This window comes from Cucurbita pepo, chromosome LG02 (assembly GCF_002806865.2).
Source record: "Cucurbita pepo subsp. pepo cultivar mu-cu-16 chromosome LG02, ASM280686v2, whole genome shotgun sequence".
NCBI classification, from domain to species: Eukaryota; Viridiplantae; Streptophyta; class Magnoliopsida; order Cucurbitales; family Cucurbitaceae; genus Cucurbita; species Cucurbita pepo.
Window position 1 is genome coordinate 1,493,295 of NC_036639.1, and position 16,715 is coordinate 1,510,009.

At 37.6% G+C, this 16,715-nt stretch overlaps 2 protein-coding genes across 3 annotated transcripts; both read left to right on the plus strand.

Annotated features, from left to right (window-relative positions):
* The first annotated feature begins 1,260 nt into the window (after positions 1 to 1,260).
* On the plus strand, positions 1,261 to 4,969 carry LOC111788155 (cytokinin dehydrogenase 7-like). Of its 2 annotated transcripts, none has more exons than XM_023668399.1 (4): positions 1,261 to 2,116; positions 2,224 to 2,499; positions 3,343 to 3,605; positions 3,691 to 3,995. In XM_023668399.1, the coding sequence occupies exons 1-4, from the start codon at positions 1,418 to 1,420 to the stop codon at positions 3,809 to 3,811; spliced, it is 1,359 nt and encodes a 452-aa protein (XP_023524167.1). In that variant the 5' UTR covers positions 1,261 to 1,417; the 3' UTR covers positions 3,812 to 3,995. The 2 variants fall into 2 exon arrangements, with proteins under 2 accessions (XP_023524167.1, XP_023524166.1); XM_023668398.1 differs by lacking the exon at positions 3,691 to 3,995 and adding an exon at positions 4,499 to 4,969 and having other exon boundaries at positions 1,264 to 2,116.
* A 3,263-nt stretch (positions 4,970 to 8,232) lies between these two features.
* Positions 8,233 to 16,007, plus strand: LOC111788089 (F-box/LRR-repeat protein 15-like). The gene is made up of 17 exons (XM_023668264.1): positions 8,233 to 9,171; positions 10,577 to 10,829; positions 10,925 to 11,057; positions 11,767 to 11,866; positions 11,957 to 12,154; positions 12,242 to 12,512; positions 12,611 to 12,709; positions 12,799 to 12,887; positions 13,013 to 13,112; positions 13,206 to 13,376; positions 13,496 to 13,648; positions 13,742 to 13,902; positions 13,994 to 14,192; positions 14,306 to 14,769; positions 14,860 to 14,923; positions 15,091 to 15,177; positions 15,282 to 16,007. Exons 1-17 carry the CDS (start codon positions 8,726 to 8,728, stop codon positions 15,360 to 15,362), a joined length of 3,069 nt encoding a protein of 1,022 aa, XP_023524032.1. The 5' UTR covers positions 8,233 to 8,725; the 3' UTR covers positions 15,363 to 16,007.
* Positions 16,008 to 16,715: the final 708 nt, after the last annotated feature.

Genomic DNA, 16,715 nt, shown 5'->3' on the forward strand with positions numbered 1-16,715 from the left:
TAATATTAGCAATTTAATTAAATAATTAGTTATATTAATTTTGGTAAATTTTCAAAATAAAATGCCATTGACTTTCTCTTTTATGTATTCATAGCAAATCAACGGTTCTCGATGACCGGTTATATCCGTTGATCTTGATTACTTTTTTTCGTTCGGGGGTTTGACTTTACAATTGTTTATTATTATTTTGTAATTTTCTTGTTGGTTGACTTTCCCCTTTGACTTATAATAATAATTCAACTTAGTTATTAATTAATCATAAGAAAAATAAATTTATTGAAATTTCAATATATGTAGGAAAATAAAATAAAAAAATGGAAAATTAGGATTATTTATTGTTCAAACATGGAGCATCTAATCTATCTATTGAGGGTATTTGTGTTCGATTTTCCTCGCACTATCTATAAAAATTGTGTGGCCCAAATAAATCAATTAAATTAAATATTCCAAAAATAAAATAGATTTTGTTCATTTTAAATGAGGTGTATATGTACGGAATTTATAGAGCCTAAATAATTCAATTTTAATTTATATTTAATTACACGTCATCTTCCTTAGTAATAAATATATAATATTTATTTTTTAATATTCAACAAACTAAATAAAAAATAATATTAAATAAGATTGTTTGCTAGACAAGTGTATATAGTTGAAATGTCGTATTTTCTTTGATGTAATAATTATAAATATATTATATATATGATTTTAAATTTGGTTAAAAGCCAATTCAATGAGGATTAAAAAAAAAAAAAAGGCAAATACGTGGCGTGTGTTCACTGGTCAAATCCAACTATGACGGCATAACCAAATCTAAAGTATAAAAGAAAAAAGTAAAGTAAAAAGCTAAAACCATTGTTTAGGGATTCTTTTTTATTTTCCTTTCGCTATTATATAATTTAAATCTTAAATTCTTCCTTACCCAAATCACATTCGAACATTAGTGTTATTTTAAATTATATTTAACACGTTAACTTTAAATACTATTTGTAATAGTCTAAGCTTGCTTGTAGTAGATAAAAAGGTAAAAGTAACAAAAATAAAAATATTTATTAATTGAGTGGGACTGTGCGAGTGGCAGACAGAGATGTCGATAGGACCAGAACTTGAACAAGATATTGAAGGTAAGATGACGTCATATAACATTATAAATTAAATTAAATAAAAAAATAAGAGGGAAAAAAAAACATTATTCATCTTCCAGCCGCTATTTAAAACGGATGTGTTCCTAAAACATTACCAGTAGTGACCCAATTGAGAAAATCCAAAAAAAAAAAAAAAAAAAAAAAAAAAAAAAAAANAAAAAAAAAAAAAAAAAAAAGGAAATCCCAACATTCATTATTGATAACCTTCCCCCTTTCCTCAGCCGCGAAATCGACCCCTCAAAGAAGGAAAAGAGATCCTCCTGTTTCCGCCGGCGATGATGATTGCTTGCCTGGATCGGTTTGTAACGGACACCGATTCCCGCCGCCCGCACGACGGCTCTTCCCTGTGCAAAGCTTTAGAGCTTCAACTACAAGGCGGCGTCACTACTGACTCACGGGACATCGGTATAGCCGGTAAGGATTTCGGTGGGCTACATTCCATTACGCCCTTGGCCTTAGTGAAACCCACCGGTGCTGATGACGTGGCGAAGGTGGTGAAATCAGCCGTACAGTCGTCTAATCTAACGGTAGCAGCTCGAGGGAACGGGCACTCGATCAACGGCCAAGCGATGGCAGATCGAGGCTTGGTTGTTGACATGACGGCGATGGAGAATCATTTCCATGTCGTCTTGAATAATGGGCTGTCGTACGTGGACGTGTCGGGAGGGGCATTATGGGAAGATGTATTGAAACGCTGCGTTTCAGATTACGGATTAGCTCCTAGGTCATGGACGGATTACCTTAGCTTAACCGTCGGTGGGACTTTGTCGAACGCCGGCGTGAGTGGACAGACGTTCCGGTACGGCCCACAAATATCCAACGTCGCGGAATTGGAAGTGGTGACCGGAACCGGCGACACTCTAATTTGCTCCGAAATGGAAAATTCTGAATTGTTCTTCAGCGTTCTTGGAGGGTTGGGCCAGTTCGGTATCATCACAAAAGCTCGCGTCTTGCTTCAGCCAGCTCCGGATATGGTAATTTCCAACCAGAAATTTAACGGCTTTTCGGTTAATAACTGAACGAGCGACACATTTACGTTACGTAATTAATTTGGGTTTAATTTAATTAAATTTCTGATTAGGTGAGATGGATTAGATTGGTTTATGCCGAGTTCGAAAGCTTCACACGTGATGCGGAATCGTTGGTACGGCGGCCGGAGGGAGATTCGTTTGATTACGTGGAAGGATTTGTTTTTTCCAACAACGACGACCCATTAACCGGAAGATCGACAGTGCCGTTAGACTCCGACGCCGTTTTCGACAAAGCTCATTTACCGGAAACCGCCGGTTCGGTTCTCTACTGCTTAGAAGTAGCGGTTCACTACCGGAACAACGACCCAGGCGCAACCGTCGACACGGTAAACAAAATAATAATAATGATATTTTTATAATTACGTAATGATGAGAGATATTGGGGGATTTGTGACCGTCGGATTTGGGAGGATCTGTGGGGACGGGTATGTAATGTTTATAGAGACACGCACACGTATAATTGTCGTAAAAAAAAAGACTGGGTTTTTGACCTTAGTGAAGAAGGAGTGGGGAGTGGGAGTGGGTCCCAGGTGGTCGGATTTAGTAATTTAATTGAATTTAAAAAATAAATAGAAATTGCAGCGGCGGAGAGTGAAAAGGTCAAAACCGGTAATAGGGGGGGCTGAGTCATTAATTTTAAAATTTTATTCTTTTTGGTCATTATTATCCAAACCATAAACCGACGACCTTTCCTTTATTGTTTTAAAATTTATAAATATTATGAGGCTGTTATTTAATTTGAAAATAAATAAATAAATAAAAGAAAACTGACAATACGATATAATGTATCTTCCATTGGATTTTCTGACAGTGGTCTCCTCCCATAAATGTCCAGAGTATCTATTATTCCTAATTACGAGGATGCCATTCGTTTTTTTATTTCCAATTTAATGTTTTTTTTTTTTAATTACTGGGGTAGTTTGGTAAATTAACTAGGAGATGTCGGGGGTAGAATCGTAAAATGGAGAGGGGAAGGGAGCGTTTTGTAAAAAAACACTGATCATTTGAGATTTTGCTGGTCCCCATGGGTTTACATAAGTGGCCAAAAAGCCATCCTTTTCTGGAATCTGTACATCATCATGAGTGGGCATGTCGTTTTGCTTTGGGGGGAATTGACGGGAATGCCCCTGGTGTTAATTTTAGTGTTTTTTGGGGGGCTGTTTTGGCAGGAGGTTCACAGGTTGCTGACCGGGCTTGGGTATATAAAGCCACTGAGATTCCAGGTGGACGTCAGCTACATACAATTTCTGTCACGTGTGAAGCGTGCGGAAGAGGAAGCAATCGCCAATGGCGTTTGGGATACACCTCATCCTTGGCTTAACCTCTTCGTGTCCAAATCTGACATCTCTGATTTTGATCGTGTGGTTTTTAAATCCCTCCTTCAAAATGGGGTCGGTGGGCCCATGCTCGTTTACCCTCTACTGCGTAGCAGGTAATACTTTTCTTTTTAATTATTATTAAAATGCTATTTAAGCTACAAATGCTTACTGCCACGTAATAGTTGGCCAAATGTCCAGGTGGGTGCTAAACGACGACGTTTTTCACGAACTGTATCTGCGTGGACACGTGTTGTCCACATGGGCCTGGTGGGGGGATGGGGATGGGGATGGGAAATGGGCCCAAAACGATGACGTTTAGCCTTAAACCTTAAGTCACCCGAGCCCTTCAATCTGATTTGCTGACCAAATTTCTGAACCATTTAGATTGGGTGGTTAGGATTTCATATAGGTCAAACAGCTCTATACACACGTGTCACCTCACTCCTCACACGTGTGATGCACAAATATATTTAAATACTCCGATTAACGTTGTTTGTTTGTTATTTATTTATTTTTTAAAAAATAAAAAATAAAAAAAAGACACTTTAGCGTTTTGGGAAAGATAAGATAATAAGACATTAATAATTTAATAAGAATAATAATGGAAGTATGTTTAAATTATAGTGTACTTGCGGGACAAAGATATTGTGTCCGTCCCATGTTTTGGAATGTTAAAAAAAATTTGAATATTGGTCGTAGGAGGGGTAAATTGGTCAATGCAAATATTACTTTTCTAGGAAAACGGGATTTTTTTTCTACATTTTTTCCCCTTTTTTTTCCTTTTCCTAAGGGATGTAACTTTCACGACGACTAACAGATGAGAAACAAAAGTGATGGAACTTTCAAGTCGATATATTTGCTATCTGTATAACGACAAGGTTTTTTATTCGCCAACCTGGATATATTCATTAACACCATAAACCTAATCAAATTCCCCTAAATACCCTTCCCCTTGGTCCACTTAATTTCATCTCAATCTAAACCCTAAACTTGCTAATAATTGCAGGTGGGACTCTCGAACGTCGGTTGTGTTACCAGAAGGTGAGATATTCTATTTAGTAGCATTGTTGCGCTTCACTCCCCCGAACCCGAAACCTTCAATAGTTGACAAATTGGTGGAGCAGAACAGGGAGATTATTCGTCGATGCAAAGAGAATGATATCGACTTCAAACTCTATTTGCCACACTATCATTCGAGAGATGAGTGGAAGCTTCACTTTGGGAACCAATGGAGTAGATTTGTGGAGAGAAAAGCATTGTTTGATCCAATGGCCATCCTTGCTCCAGGTCAAAAGATCTTCACGATAATTCAACAACGCTCACATTAAGATGATTCTTTTGACCTCAAAACAACAATTATTAATTTTTTTTCTTCTTCTTTTGACAAAAATCTTGACATTGTTCGCTTCAAAAGCATACTCAGCCCACAATTTGTGATGGTGGAGAATCAAGTCCAAACTTTACATGTTGTTATCACTCGTAAAAAAAAAAAAAACCATCTTTTGAGGTCGAAAAAAAAGAAACCCCAAAATTTGATCATTTGGGTTTTCGGGAAAGCAATAAATGATTGAAACCTTTTTATTTTTTTAACTCAAATATGGAAAGTCATTCGACCGGGATAATATCGTCTTTTTCATAATCGAGACTATACGATTCTGTAATATAAATTCATTAAAAACTAAGCCAAATCGAGTAAGATCGAGCCAGATCGAGCAAGATCGAGAGTAACCCGAGTTTTAGGGTTTTGATATGGTTAAGAGGGGAATTAGTTGGAGCTTTGAATATGAAAAGAAGAGAAAGTGGGGAATGGGGCCAAAACGTTGGGTGTAGGGAGCAATTATAAGATTATGATTTCTTGTAAGGTGTACCCAACCAATAAGAGCTTCATGCATTGCAAAAGGAAAAAAAAAAAAAAACGATCCCTTTTTCGGTTATCGAGTCATGCACGAACGTGATTTAAACCATTTTTAGCTTCGAGTAAATTAAAATGAAGAAATCTAAAAAGGCGGAGTTAGTATGAGATTCTATCCAAATTTCCATGAAAAGCAGTCATTTCAGACTTTGGTGTCTCGAAAGTTGAAACATTTCTTTTCAAAAATTGTGGTAATCTTTGTATTATTGAAGGATCTTATCTCAATCGTTATTGACGGTGGACATTTTTTCGAGTTTCGAATTCCAAGATTGATCTTATGACTATCTTTGCACAACGATCAGTACTTGCTCATATACCGTGAGATCCCACGTTGGTCGGAGAGATAAAAAACCACTTGTTATAAGGACGTGGAAACCTCTGCTCAGTAGAAAAAAAACGAAACATTTCTTATAAGGTGTAGAAACTTCTCCTTAACAAACGAGTTTCAAAATCATGAGGTTGACGACGATACGTAACGGGTCAAAGTGGACGATATCGGTTAACCGTGGTTTAGCTATTTTCGAAGGTGGCTTGTTAATATAAAGCCATTGATCTTGGCCCATTTTTCTTTTGAAGTGGGCTGAAAATATGTGGTCCATATATATTTTGGGCCGCGACCTTTATAATTGGGCTTATACTCGAAAAATTCTAAGGCCCACGTTTTTATCCTTCAAGTTGGGCCGGGCCGGAACTTGTAAAGTAGCTCAACTGAAAGCTGACGTATATATTAAAAATATTTTATATCATTAAATATATAAGAAAATAAATTTTAAATTTCGTATTATTTTTTAGTACCATTAATAAAAATAGTTTTTGTGTTTATATAAAAATAGAAAATATAAATTAATGTATTTATCATAAATTCTCGTCTACAAATTAAATTATATATTTTTAATTTAGTTATTATTTTTTATTATTTACTCTATTTTTAAAAAATAAGAATAATAATTAATATTAAGAAGCAATAAGAAAATAGAGAAAATGGGTTTAGGGTTTAAAAATGGAGTGGTCGGCCATTTGGGCTTATATGGGCTGAGAGTGAGAGTGAAAGAAGCGTGGAATTGAAAAGATCGGCTGTGGGTCCCACTTGTCCCCTTTCTGGCCAGCCGTTGAATTGTCACACAATTTTTTTTTTAATTTTTTTTTTTAAATTTTTAAGGAAGAAGAGTGAGGGTGGCTCATTCCGTAATTATTGTGTTCCTAAGCCCCTTTTTGGTAATTCCTATTTATTTATTACCGAAAACATATTTGCTAGCGGTGAGCTTAGACTGTTACAAATGGTATCGAAGCCAGACATTGGATGATGTGTCGGTGAGGAGGTTGAGTCTCGAAGAGAGTGGACATGAGGCAGTGTGCCAACAAAGATGCTGGATCTTGAAAGGGGTGGATTAGGAGTCCCACAACAAGGACACTGACTCCAAAGGGGGTGGATTGTGAGTTCCCATATTGATTGGAGAAGAGAACTAAACATAAGGCGTTGTGCCAGCAAAGACGCTAAACCCTGAAATGGGTGGATTGGGGGGTCCCACATTGGCTCGAAAATGGAAAATCCAAAGAAGACAATATTTACTAACAGTGAGTTTGGATTGTTACAAAAATTCTCGAACTTTCTTCTTTTAGGTCTTTATTAGTAATCGATGGTCGGGTCGGGCATATACTAAAAGGATCAAACTCACTCACTCCTCTCCTCTCTCCATCACTCTCTTCTTATGGCCCCATTCTGCTCCCATGCTCGTGTTATTTGGCCACCAAACCAGTGACCTTGACGCTTATAGCCTCGACGTGCAAAACCCTTTATTCTTTTACGAGTAGGATTTCATACACTACAACGGTAGTAACCTAGTGCAAAGAGGTGATTTCTAACAAACTCTACGTTTAATAAATAAAGTAAGTGTTTGTATATTGTTTGTTTTACCCTGTTACGTATCGTTATCAGGCTCACAGTTTTAAAACACGTCTACTAAGGAGAGGTTTTATATGAAATGAATCTCACAATCCACTTCCTTAGGGGCCAGCGTACTCGCTCACACACCATGATGTCTGACTCTACTAGCAGATATTATATATTTTGGCATATCATGCATCGTCGTTAGCCTTACGGTTTTAAAACGTGTATGCTATAGAGGTTTTCACATCATTGTAATGAATGTTTCGTTCCCACCTCTAACTGATGTGAATTTCATAATAAGTATACGAATCGAACGTGATGAATAATTGAAATATTTAAATTATTAGTAGATATTTGTAGGTAAAAATATGATATGTTTACCGTGGTTAAAAAATGCAGTAAATATTTGAAGGTAAAAATTTCTATATGGCGGGAATGGGCAACGAGGAATTGACTTTGACTCAGGAGAGTGGGGGAAACGGCAAAGAATCCTGCCGTTCACACCAAATCTGTCCTTCAACCCCCAATCTTTTATCCATTTTTAGTGCAAATTATTGGCGCGTGTTTCTCAAATTCTGCCCCCACATTTTAAAATCCCATATCCCACGCGCAGAGTATCTTTCCGTTTTTTCTTTTTTAAAGATTTTTATAAAATTACAAATTTAATCTTTTACTTTTTCTTCGCATCGTATCTATTTTAATATTTAAATAAAAAAAATGGTGGAAGGGAGAAATTTAAAATTACTTAATAAAAATTTAAATTAGATTTTACGTTTAATAAGAGTATAAATTTTAAATTTTAAAAATATTTTTTTAAAAATTAAATCGATTTTAACTAACTTGGGGGGAACTAAGAGAGTAATTTATTAAAACAGTGAGACGACGGCGTTTTGGGGAATAGGCTTATAACTGGGACGTGTGTTCTTAGGAAGTCTCTTATAATTGTCTGTTTTGATTAAAGCACTTCCACATCTCTCTCTGTCGCTCATTCGTTGTTGGTGTTGTTAAAAGTTGGGATTTCTGGGATTTTTACATCACCACTAGCAGCAGCACACACAACCATCTCAGGTCCGATCAGATCCATTCAAATCTTCTCCTCTCTTTGTTTTCAATTTTTGTTTCCCATTTCATTCTCCTTCTTGATTTTGATTTTGATTTCCCCCCCCTTTTGTGTTTGCGAGTTTGATTCTCCGTCCAATTCGGGCTGTTGTTTTTTGTTGCTGGGTTGGGTTTCGTTTTAATCTTCCCCTTCTAGGGTTTCACTGCGTTTGGGGTTTGTTTCATTGCTTTAATTTTTGGAATTGGGTTTTTTTTTTTTTTGTTTTTTTTTTGTTTTTTTTGGGTTTTGAGCGGGAATCGTACTTGGAGGAGGAAATGCGTGGGATCGTCAGTTAGGGTTCGTGTTTAAGACTTCGACCTTTGTGTCCAAGTGTATGACGATTTGGTGCTGCTTATGCTTCACCGTTGGAGAAGAAGACAAGAGGGAAGAGGAACTGAAGATTGGTGAAATGAAACCCATGTGTGAGGATGTTTTTGACAACCCGGATGACTCTGATCGCATTGTCCGAAATGGGGATGATTCTCAAGGGACTGACCCGCTTGCGATTGCTGTTGATGGGCCTGACCGCCACGACGCTGATCGACTGATATTGTTTGAGGATATGGTCAGAGCAATGCACGATGACGGCGATGATGACGTCGGCGGCGGCGGTGGGGCTATCAATCCTCGGAATTTTTCTTTTGGAATTCTGCATCAATCTGAGGGTGGGGAGAGTAGTAGAGCCTCGGCTTTGGCTTTGTCTTCTACAGTGGAGACTTCTATTGAGGATCGCGATCGCGATGTCCACCATAAGCGCGCTAAAGTTCTCTCCAAATTCAAGTGAGTCAGCAGTAGACTGCTTGTAGATATGAATTCTGCTTAGGTTTCATGGGTTTGGCATTTTTCTTGGTTTTCATTTCCTCTTTTTCCCACTTTTAAGAAGGGAAGTTGGGTTTTTTCTTGAATGCTTCCTTTTTATGGTATTTAGGACTAGATATTGTGGTGGGTTTAGGATAGAAATTGTCAGCGTTTATTTCATTTGACGAATTCGCAGCGTTTTTGGTATTTAGCTGTCAATGCATACTGTTCTTTGTTATTATTGTGTCGGTAGTCTCTGAATGGTTTGCTGCATGTTCGTTATATCGTATGATACTTTGTTTCCTGATTAATTGAAGCGGTATATTAATGAAGCCGTATGTTTTTAAATCGACCTCGTCTGACCTCCATCTTTATTGTATTAGACTGTTGGCATCTTTGTTATTGCAATTAGGAATCTTTTCTTGATTCCAAAATTGAAAATGGGTTTCTTGCTGAATGATTCTTACCATTTTCTGGTTGCTTTATTACTCTCTTTAGCTCGGTAACTTAACCAGTCGAATGATTTAGAAGTTCTTTCTCAGTAGTGTATAGTGATGCAAAATATGGAAAGTTAAGGATAAAGATTTAAGGAAACACTCCCAAGTGGTTCCTGGTTTGCATGATGAAGTATCTCACGCTTTTAGGTTAAGTGGAGGATTTCAAATGGCTCCATTCTATATTTAACAGAAACCTCGGAATTCTAAGGAGATATCATACGTTTGCAAAGATGATATCTCAAAGTATCTAGCAGTTGTGGATCTTCCAAGTGAGTCGTGACCTTGGAAAAGTTTCCTTTTCATTGAATAGGAAAACATTTATTTTTGGGGAATTCACTCTGTGGTTTCATTTTTCTGACAAAAGTTTTATAAAAATGGAAAGGAAAATTGTACTGCTTATCATTTCACACTCCTTTGCTAACCTACTTTCAATACTGTACTTTCATTTTTAATTAAAAAATGTCTTCATTAAGGTTTATCGTCAAGGGATGAGCATATTGGTAATTCAACCTGGTGGGTTTAGGAATCCGGAACCTCTTATGATTTGTTTTAGTCCTCAATATGATCTTTTGTTGGAAACTCGACTTTTACATTGTGGTTGATGATGCATCGTGTGATCTGTAGTGTAGAAAAACGTAAGCTCTGAGTTGAGGAAATGGTAAATATGTGCAGTATCTCTTATTCCGTATAATTCACATTCTGTCAACCGCTTAGATCTAACAGAATAGCACCATATGCCAATCTAGTTTCCTATAACTTAAAAGTTAGACTAGTTGGAAAGTGCAAAATCATAATGAATGCACTTGGCTTAATCTTGTGAGAAGTGTTATTCACCTTTAACGATTATTTTATATTCTTTCTTATATTCTTTTCTTTTCAATGTTCCCTAGTGAGTACTCCTTTGCAACTCCATGGCTATTGGGTGCTGGAAATCTTACAAGAGATCACGATTTTAGTCCTGGATCATCTTCAATTATGTCTAAGAGTGATTTTTTCAGTCATGGTTCTTCATCAAACAGAGTTAACAACGACGGAGATTTTGAATCTAGTTTTGGCAATGATGATGAGATAAATGAGAATGGGGCCTGTAAATTAGAGGGATCTGAAGTAAGAATAGATCTTACGGATGATTTACTGCATATGGTATGCATCTCCTGGATTTATGCTTACTTTCTTGCTCACCTTTTTTATTCTTTGAATTTCTTATTCACATGGAGTTATTTCATAATTGGTATCAGGTTTTCTCTTTCTTGGATCACATCAATCTTTGTCGAGCTGCTATAGTCTGCAGGCAGTGGCGAGCTGCTAGTGCTCATGAAGATTTCTGGAGGTGTTTGAATTTTGAAAATAGGAACATATCCATGGAACAGTGTAGGTTTTGTCTTTCAAGTAGTTCATTTGCTGATTTTTTCCTTCTATTTTCCATAGTAGTTGAGATGGTCTTAAGAATTTTGGTTGCCTCGTGGAAAGAGAGGTAATATATTGTGATGCACCTCCAACATGTAGGATACAGTATGCAAGTCTGGAATGTCTATAGTCAGTCGCCAGTCACGACGTGTTCTTATTGAAACCTAGGACTGTTACATATTTGGTTGCCTCTTGGAAAGCGTGGTAACGTATTATGATACAACTTGAACAAATCCAGTATTCAGGCCTGGGATGCCTCTAGTCACTCATGTTGTAATACAAACCTAGGGCTGTTACATATTTGGAGCTTGTGTTGAGCACCCAATATGATTTTTCTCCCTCTAAATCTTTTAGACTAGATTTATACAACATAAAGGAAAAAACTTTTGCTCTGCTATTGTTAGCTTTTGCAGTCTCTTTGATTTTTGAAACGAGTTCTGGACATCATTGTAAAAGTGTGATAGGTTGTGTAGTGACATATCTCTGTAGTAGTCTTGTTGCCATTGCAATTTTCAATTGTATATTGTGTTTGACCTACTTTTGCAAATCACATTTTCTAGTATATATTTATCCAGTCACATTTCTGGGTCTCTATATCAACAGATATCCAATCATATTCTCTATGTTGCTTGATTTATATCTATTTAGTTAAGTGATTATAAATTGACTGCAGTTGAGGATATGTGTGGACGGTATCCTAATGCGACAGAGGTGAATATCTCTGGTGTACCTGCTGTTCACTTGCTTGCAATGAAAGCAGTTTTTTCTTTAAGGTAGTGATCATAGTTTTATTTTATTTTATTCTTTAATTTTCCTGATCTCAGATTTTTTTGCCGTGGCTTATTATTTTAATATTTTCTCAGAAATCTGGAGGTTTTAACTCTGGGGAGAGGACAACTGGGAGATACATTTTTCCATGCCCTGGCTGATTGCCATTTGTTGAAGAGCTTGACTGTCAACGATTCTACGCTAGTTAATGTTACACAAGAGATACCTATAAGCCACGATAGACTGCGTCATCTTCATCTTACTAAATGTCGTGTTATACGTATATCTGTCAGGTTGCTACTATCTGTGTATCTTAATACTAACTGTATTTAGTTGTTTGGATTTTTTCTATTTTTGGTCTAAAGCATGTTTTCTTGCAGATGTCCACAACTTGAAACATTGTCTTTGAAGCGCAGCAACATGGCACATGCTGGTCTTAGTTGCCCTCTTCTTCGTGACCTGGATATAGGCTCTTGCCACAAGCTCTCAGATGCTGCGATTCGCTCAGCAGCTATTTCGTGCCCACAATTGGAATCTCTTGACATGTCTAATTGTTCATGTGTTAGTGATGAGACATTACGTGAAATTGCCATGACCTGCCCGAATCTCCAGCTTCTGAATGCATCATACTGCCCAAATATATCTTTGGAGGTGACATATCATTTAAGTGATATGTTTTAGTGAAAGTGATTGTTGTTCTCTTCATATCTCTTTTTTTCCTGATACTTCAATTGTCTCTTCTTTTGAAGTCTGTAAGATTGACAATGCTGACCGTGCTTAAGCTTCACAGCTGTGAGGGCATCACATCAGCTTCAATGACTGCAGTATCTAGTTGTTCTAGGTTGAAGGTCTGAAATTACCTATCTCATCTGTGTCTATTTTCTAGTTGTCTGAGGCTGTATTTGAATGAGTTGAAACGGATGGAGACTTATTGCAGGTTTTGGAGCTTGATAATTGCAGTCTGTTGACTTCTGTGTCACTGGATCTTCCTCGTTTGCAGAATATCAGACTTGTCCATTGCCGCAAGTATGCGTTTTTGTCTCCACAACTTTCATCTTTCATCATGTGATTAATATCATTTAGAACAATTCTTGTACTGGGCCATCACTTTTTTTCCTCGAGTTAAATCTGCTTTGTTTCCTTGTGTGCAGATTCTCTGATTTGAGTTTACAGAGTGTTAAATTGTCATCCATTATGGTCTCTAATTGTCCTTCTCTTCACCGGATCAACATCACTTCCAATTTACTTCAAGTATGTTGTAATGGATCTTAAGGGTGTTCTTCCTTACTAATTTCACCTTATAGGGCTATAAAAGAATACTGGATTGTGTTTCTGAACTTGCAGAAATTAGTGTTGAAGAAACAAGAGAGCTTGGCCAAATTGGTTTTGCAGTGCCCTAGTCTACAAGATGTGGACCTCACAGATTGTGAATCTTTAACAAATTCTATTTGTGAGGTCTTTAGTGACGATGGTGGATGCCCGATGTTGAAATCACTTGTTCTAGATAACTGCGAGGTAAGTTGCTTTGTGCTACCCGTTTGTATCATGGTATTAGTGTTTGGGACTTGATAATTTGCAAATTATTTGGTTTTGACTTTCCATTGATATCTAATGTGAACCTTTCTTTTGGTCAGAGTTTGACTGCCGTTCAATTCTGTAGCAATTCTTTAGAAAGTCTTTCCCTTGTCGGTTGTCGGGCAGTCACTTCACTTGAACTTCAATGTCCTAATCTTGAACAAGTATCTCTAGATGGCTGTGATCATCTTGAAAGGGCATCATTTTCCCCTGTATGTGAAAACCGACGATTTCTGAACTTTTGTTGTCACTATGAATATTCTCCTAGTGTTTACGATTGAGTTTTCATCATCTTTTTTTTAAAGGTTGGTCTGCGATCACTAAACCTGGGAATTTGTCCCAAATTGAATGAATTAAGACTTGAGGCCCCTCGTATGGATTTACTTGAGTTGAAAGGCTGTGGTGGATTGTCTGAGGCGGCCATCAATTGCCCTCGTCTAACATCGTTGGATGCTTCGTTTTGTTGGTTAGTTTGTTATGGGTCTTTGGACGATAGCTTCTATTGGATGGATATAGTTTGGTGCTTATGTTATTAATTTCTTCTTTTTCCCTTGCAGCCTACTGAAAGACGAGTGCTTGTCTGCAACAACTGCCTCGTGTCCACAGATTGAGTCGTTAATTCTGATGTCATGTTCTTCGGTTGGTTCAATGGGACTTTACTCTCTGCAATGTCTTCCGAAGTTGGTTGTGCTTGATTTATCATATACATTTTTGACGAGCTTGCAGCCAGTCTTTGAGTCTTGTGCTCAACTTAAGGTACTTTATGATAGATATATAGCTTTCTAGGCAATTTAGTACTAAAATATTATAACGACCCTTTCTAATTGTCTCAAGAATTGATGCTTTTTTTCTTTGTATTCTTAATGAAGGTATTGAAACTACAAGCATGCAAGTATTTAACTGACTCATCGCTAGAACCTCTCTACAAGAAAGGTGCTCTTCCAGCTCTTCAGGAGTTAGATTTGTCTTACGCGATACTTTGTCAGTCTGCCATAGAAGAGCTTCTTGCTTGTTGCACACAGTTAACTCATGTGAGCTTAAATGGGTGTGTGAACATGCACGATCTAAATTGGGATTGTAGCATTAGGCAGCTTTCGTCGTCGGGCACCCCCCTTCCTCTTGGTCCGGCCACCATTGATGATATTGAGAAACCAGTTGCACAGCCAAACCGTTTGTTACAGAATCTCAATTGTGTAGGTTGTCAAAACATTAGGAAGGTTCTCATTCCTCCAGCCGCACGTTGTTTTCATTTATCATCGTTGAACCTATCTCTGTCTGCAAATCTCAAGGAAGTTGACGTTTCTTGTTACAACCTATGCTTTCTTAACTTGAGGTTATACTCTGCCCACCCGTTGGCTCTATTAACAGTTCTAGTTGATTTTTCTGTCGTTTCTGTGCTAAATAACCTGTTCTTGTGATCCAGTAATTGTTGCTCTCTGGAGGTTTTGAGACTCGACTGCCCGAGGCTGACCAGCCTCTTTCTCCTGGTATTTCTCTTTTTCCCTTAATGTAAGTTTTGGATGTTAATACTGACTAACATCTGAATAATCTTGAATGATGTTAAACTTCAAAAGATTAACAATGGAAGATAAAGAAAGAACTGGGATTTAAGGAGATGCATATGAATGATGTTAAACTTTCTGTGTTTTCCCAGTCCTGCAACATTGAGGAAGAAGCAGTCGAAGCTGCAATATCAAAATGTAGCATGCTCGAGACGTTAGATGTCCGGTCTTGTCTGAAGGTAGGCGGGGTGTCTTTCTTTCCCTCCTCGACATTGCTCTGACAGTTCTGCATATTGTAATGTTAGTTTTGGCTGACCTTTTGAAATATATCTTTCACTGGCAGATCTCGCCAATTAGCATGGTACAACTGCGTATCGCTTGCCCGAGTTTGAAGCGGATCTTCAGCAGTCTGTCTCCAACATGATTAGTTCTTCTCTTCCCTAAAAAATTTTCCTCCCACTCGTTGATTTCATGTCTTGGAGACGACTCGAGTTTTTTGTCACTTTATGTACATGATAGTCTTGAATTCTGCCAGCTTCCGTTTTGCTTGGGGTATATAGTTAGTTTATCTTAAAAAAATAAGTTATGTTTTGTCAATATTTGGTACCTGCTAAGTTAGGCTTCCATCTTTAATTCAGTTTTGTAGTGTCTAAGTAAGAGATTTGAGGATCTTTTTAAGTCTCTATGGGTACGATCAATTTGTTCCTTAAGAATGTTCTCATCAACACTTTCTTTGCAATTACAGTGAATAATTTCCATGGATTCGAGTAGGTTTAAACAACATTTGACTGACGTCTGCCCCCGCTGCTTGAATCTTACTTTTTCTACAACAACTGCGATGGCGACCAAGATTCTGTGGTGCCTCTTGCTTTGTGCTCTGTTCGTTTCTGTGCTTTCGATGGCGACCAACATTGATTTTGATATGTTTTGTATCTTTTGGTAGTGGTTTTGAGAGTATAGAATTGGGCTTTTCTTTGTGTAGGACTCAGAATTGAAGTCCAAAACTTAGTCGATCATTGTTGAGACATTACGAATTTATAAGTATAGAATACATCTTGGTTGGTTGGTATGAAGCCTTTTGGGGAATCTCAAAACAAAACCATGATTCTCAACTATGCTATTCAAATACATGCGTCATAGTTGGAATAGGTTGCGAAGTGTTCAGCTCAAACGTAAGGAAAGTGCTGCTCACAGGGACGACCCATGGGGAGTGGAGATTATGCATGGGGCATTGCCAACTAGTCAGAACTTGGAACAGCCCAAGCCCACAACTAGCAATATTGAGGCCTTTCCAATCGTTGTGCGATCTCACAATTCACCTCCCTTGGTCCAGTGATGGTTCCCCTCCAATTGATGAGGGATCTCACAATCCACCCCATCTTCAGGGCCCAACGTTCTTGCTGTTCCTCGTTCCTCTCTTTCTAAAACAAGAAATAGTGGTACTTGTTAGCAACAACATAACGGAGGGATTGATCTGATCGAAATCAAATTCAAATCCAATATAACACCTATGGGTACATAATAAATGTATTGAATCGATTCTTTTTAATGAATAGATCGCAACTTCGAATATGGAATTCAAAGGGATCAAATAGGAAATGATACTCTGAATCATAGAACTATAATGAAATATACGATCAACCAACATTTATCAAATTTGAAGGAGGGTCAGAAAAAATGGTTTGATCTTACTTTGATTTCTCGACCGAGAGATCCATGAATCGTGATCCCATGAGATCTCACAATTCACCCTCCTTTGGGACTCACTGTTCTCGCT

What these genes read in the sequence shown, in the direction of transcription:
- LOC111788155 (XM_023668398.1), top strand. Translation starts at nt 1,418, where the DNA reads ATGATGATTGCTTGCCTGGATCGGTTTGTAACGGACACCGATTCCCGC. An exon ending in TTCAGCCAGCTCCGGATATG is followed by an intron (nt 2,117 to 2,223) that starts GTAATTTCCAAC and finishes ATTTCTGATTAG; the next exon opens with GTGAGATGGATTAGATTGGT. An exon ending in TACCCTCTACTGCGTAGCAG is followed by an intron (nt 3,606 to 4,498) that starts GTAATACTTTTC and finishes TAATAATTGCAG; the next exon opens with GTGGGACTCTCGAACGTCGG.
- LOC111788089 (XM_023668264.1), top strand. Translation starts at nt 8,726, where the DNA reads ATGACGATTTGGTGCTGCTTATGCTTCACCGTTGGAGAAGAAGACAAG. An exon ending in CTAGTTGTTCTAGGTTGAAG is followed by an intron (nt 12,710 to 12,798) that starts GTCTGAAATTAC and finishes GACTTATTGCAG; the next exon opens with GTTTTGGAGCTTGATAATTG. An exon ending in TTGTTCTAGATAACTGCGAG is followed by an intron (nt 13,377 to 13,495) that starts GTAAGTTGCTTT and finishes TCTTTTGGTCAG; the next exon opens with AGTTTGACTGCCGTTCAATT.